The sequence below is a fragment of the Pteropus vampyrus genome, unplaced genomic scaffold (genome assembly GCF_000151845.1).
Source record: "Pteropus vampyrus isolate Shadow unplaced genomic scaffold, Pvam_2.0 Scaffold280, whole genome shotgun sequence".
Taxonomy (NCBI): domain Eukaryota; kingdom Metazoa; phylum Chordata; class Mammalia; order Chiroptera; family Pteropodidae; genus Pteropus; species Pteropus vampyrus.
In genome coordinates this window covers 569792-574117 of record NW_011889061.1, presented here as the reverse complement: position 1 = coordinate 574117, position 4326 = coordinate 569792, and the positions used below count along the sequence as shown (strand labels likewise).

The following is a 4326-nucleotide window of genomic DNA, read 5'->3' as shown; positions in this document are numbered from 1 at the left end:
CGAGCTGCATGTCGCCGGCCTCTGCCCTGAGTGGGGAGCACAACCCGCCCAGCGGGCGTTCTTTTCTTTCTTGGCAGCAATACTTCGTGCTGCTCATCATCACCGACGGCGTGATCACGGACCTGGACGAGACCAGACAGGCGATCGTCAGCGCCGCCAAGCTGCCCATGTCCATCATCATCGTTGGCGTCGGCGGCGCTGACTTCAGCGCCATGGAGTTTCTGGACGGTGACGGTGGGGGCCTGCGCTCCCCGTCAGGGGAGACTGCCATCAGGGACATCGTGCAGTTCGTGCCTTTCAGGCAGTTCCAGAATGTGAGTGCCAACCCTTCTGTTCCGGGGCCGTGCCCGGTGGTCGTGGAGGGGTCTGGGGCATTAGACCCGGGCTGTCCGTGCGGGGAGGCGGGCTGGATGGGAGGTTTTGCTGCGGGTGGCGAGCTCGCGTGCCTCGTGCAGTCTGAGGAACTGTTCAGCCCGTGCTGTGGTGAACGTCTTCACCTGTGTGATAACAGACAACCACACCTGCACAGGTGCCACAGCGCTGGTGCCAGGGGAGAGCCTGAGAAATGCTGGCGGGACAGGGCAGCCTGACCTTGCTTGTCCGTGTTCACGGCTGTCCCTGACCGAGACGCAGGCCCGGGGCTGGGGACTGCTCCTTTCTGCTGCCTGGAGATGGGCCCCTGGTCTTCTGCCACATGCCTGTGGGATCCGGTCACCATTAGTCACTGACGTTGCTCTGCTTTCCCAAGGCTCCCCGAGAAGCGCTGGCTCAGTGCGTCCTGGCGGAGGTCCCCCAGCAGGTGGTGGGCTACTTCAACACCTGCAAGCTCCTGCCCCCCAAGAACCGCACCACCCAGTGAAAACGCTCCTGCGCCGCACTGCGGGCTGCCCGTTTCCCACGCTCCCCAGCATCCGTGACGGAAACCGAGTCCCCGTGGACTGCGTCTCCTTAAAGCATTCTTTTATACTTTTCTTGGAAGAAAGTGCTAACTTAACCTTTGTCCAATCAATTCAGTGATTGCTAGTGATTAGAAACTCGCACGAGGAAAGCCGCCTTTGCCATGGTGATTGTTTGCTCTCACAGGATGAAGATGCTGGTTGGAACATTCGTCAGTAGAGAGGATGAAGACTTGTTGGGGGTGGGGGGGTTTCAGGCCGCTGTGCTTCGTCGGCTCGAGGCCACATGTGCTACAAGTCCGTGTCCGTCCCCGGTGACGGGCGCTTCTCAAAGCGGACGTGCTGAGCCTGTCCCTGCAGTTGCTGAGGGCCTGACCCATGCCCGAGCCTCGCTGCGGCTTAGCCACGGCACAGCTCGCCCCCAGCAGCACCCCAAGACTCTCCGAAGAGCGCAGACGAGGACAGGCACCCTTGCACTTCTCAAAAGAGGAGCCTCAGGGACGTGCGCGGCCGTTCCCGTGTGCCTTTCCAGGACCCGCGTCTGCACGGAGGGCAGGCCGACCCGGGCTCAGCGTCAGTAGCGTTTTTTAATTGGAATTTGTCAGAATGGTTACGACTGCCTAGTCCAGCAAAGCTACGAGGACCAGACGTGTAGAGGAAACTGAGAATCCCTTCCCTTTTAGCCAATGAAGACTTTACTTACCAAGAAAGGACAATTTTTATCCTTGCTGAGGCCCTATACATTGATTTGTACATTTCTTCACATTCGTGTAGACATTTTTTCCTGTTTTCTTTGGTTACTCTTTTAGTCTGGTTTTTAAACTCATGATAGTGGTTGTCTATTAATCAAAATCATATTTTGCATTTTAATAATGTGCTATTTCCTAAGCCCAGAATGTACTGTATTAAGCCTAAAACCTGTTGCAACTTAAAAAAAATAGCCAACATGCTCTAAGAGCAGAATTCCCCCTTTCAGAATACATTACTCAGCGAACGCTGTCAGAACAGTCAGTAATGTTTTATTGAGGACCTGTGTGCCAGGTACCACGCATACCCACATGTTGGCCAATCATCTTGGATAATTTGACATGAAAATTTGCATGTTTGTCACGTACCATCAAGGGGACGCGCCCAGTGCCATGTCAGCATGCCTTTCGCTCTTTCTGAAACTGCACCACGGCTCTGGTCTCTTGTTCTCTGAGATGTCTGAAGGACGTGAGCCTCGGCCAGGCTTAGTCTGAGAGGGGAGCTGCTTGCTGTCGTGGTCACCCAGCCAGGCGGGCAGTCACCGCCTTCCCGCTCAGCCCGCTGGCCCCTGGCTGTGCGCTGCTGACCCGAAGGCACCTGACTGGCCGTCTGTACTCCGGGGAGCGGCTCCTTGGCCAGTAAGACCTTCTGCCGTCAGTCAGGGGAGGGGACTGACGTCCCACCCAAAGGCTGGGGCCTGCGCTGTCTCGAGTCCTGGTTTGGGTCCTGCGCCTGGGAACAGCACGTGCGTGCCGCTGTTTCAGAAGTTCCTTCTGCAAACACGCGAAGCCTTCTAGAAAAGGTTCCCACACGTTCCCCACGCCTGGTGAGATGCTCAGGAGCAGAGCCCTCGGTTGGGGCCGGCCGGGCTGCACGCCACTCCCTGGGCCTCCTCGTCATCCCCTCACCGCTCCTCACAGCTGTGGCCTCTGCAGGGCACTGGGGACCGCTGTCGTGGGTGCTCACTGAGGTCACTGGCCAAGCACGGTACTCTGTCACCACTGTCAAATCGATTTGGTCTTCATAGTTACATCATCTGTTTTAACCAAAATTGTTCCCTTTTAAAATTAGTTTTTGTTATTGATTCTTGATCGGGTTCATCAGTAGATGCTGTTATTCATAAGAACTGTGATTCCAGCAAATTAAGGTAATTGATACCTTTTTGCAGTTTTGAATAAACGCATTTACAATTTCTAAATAATATAAAATTCATACGATTTCGACGTTTTCACCTCATTGCCTGCTGATTTAATGTTGTTTTATATTAAAAGTCATTTTCCCTGTTGTGCCACCGTTCCTTCAAGTGCCATTAGTTCTTAAAATGCCTTTACAGAAAACACAAGCAGTTGCCTTCCACACCTCCCAGCATGAGACACACTGCGAACGCGTTTGGCCTGACGGCGCCCCGGGCAGAGGCACGGCTTCTCCCCTGCCCGCTGCTGAGACGGTGCGCCAGCTAGCACGGCCGCGCCACCGAGGGCTTGGGACCGAAATGGTTACGGTCCCAGGTTTAGTCTCAGGGTGACACTTGTGCCCTGTGCCGTTTCTCCGCAGACTTCCCAGAGCAGATTCAGGGCCCACTGCTGCTGACGCTTCATTCCACGCGCTGTGCCCTTTTCATTTTGTAAACTTCCCGGAAAGCCACCTTCAGTAGACGCCTCCTAATCTACGTGTGCCGTCGACGGTCACGGAAGTGACACATAAGCGAGAAGTTTGGCGTTAATTGCGAGAAACTATTTTGTGCTTTTTGGATGTCATACTCGACAGTGTACAAGTTACAAATACATGAATTGATGTTGAATATATCTCCCATTTGAGATCCCTTTGGATAAAGTTATTTCTTGATGTGACACAAGAGTGCCTTGTTCTCATTTTTTTCTCTGTTATCGAAACCAGTAGAAAAGTTAGAAATAAAGTGAATGTAGAAATAGAAAATCAGTAGAAAAGTTAGAAGTAAAGTGAATGTAGAAATAAAGCGAATGTAGTATTTTATTCTGTACTCTATATGTTACTGAATTAAAGGGTTTAGAAGTTTCATTATTTTATGGGCTTTATTCGTTTAAAAGATACTGACTGACTACGTTCAAGGCACTTTGCTGGGTGCAGAAAGGAAAGGTTCGCAGCTTCTGGCGAGGGCGGCCTGACTGCGGTGCTAATGTCCACCAGTCACGTCAAACAGGACGGCACACCCGCCTGATTTTTTTTGCTTCTATTACACTGAAGTCATTGGACAAGGTCTTGGGGTACAGCAGTGACCTAGGCAGCCACAGTTGCCGCCGTCATAGGAATAATGGCCTGCAGGACAGAGAAATTATGAAATGAGTAATCACAGAGACCTGAAGTTTGTGTGTGATGACATTGTGGGGACCTGACCCATCTAGCTGGCAAGGAACACGTCCCTGGGGATGTGCCTTTTACGCCGAGACCTGAAATCTAGCTGGGTGACAAAGGTGAAAGCATTTATGAGCTGTCAGGTCAGCAGCAGGTATGGAGTTGAATGTTTTAGGGAAGAATTTAAAGTGTGGGAGGGAAAGTGGCAGGGAAGGGTGGGACATGAGGGGGAGCGGGGCCCTCTGGGCTGTGCCGGGGGTTCACACTTGGGCCAGAGGTGGCCGCCACATGGACTCACACAGAGGGACGGTGGATCACATTTGCATTTGAAAAGCTGAACAGCCGAACATCC

General features: G+C 52.8%; 1 protein-coding gene across 1 annotated transcript in view; it reads left to right on the top strand.

Annotated features, from left to right (window-relative positions):
- CPNE3 (copine 3) overlaps positions 1 to 3498 on the top strand; it is a gene marked incomplete at its 5' end in the record, with an annotated part of 25071 nt that extends 21573 nt beyond the window's left edge. The window contains 2 exon segments of the mRNA XM_011375917.2: positions 78 to 314; positions 749 to 3498. Of these exon segments, the coding sequence (XP_011374219.2) occupies positions 78 to 314; positions 749 to 859 (348 nt within the window).
- Positions 3499 to 4326: the final 828 nt, after the last annotated feature.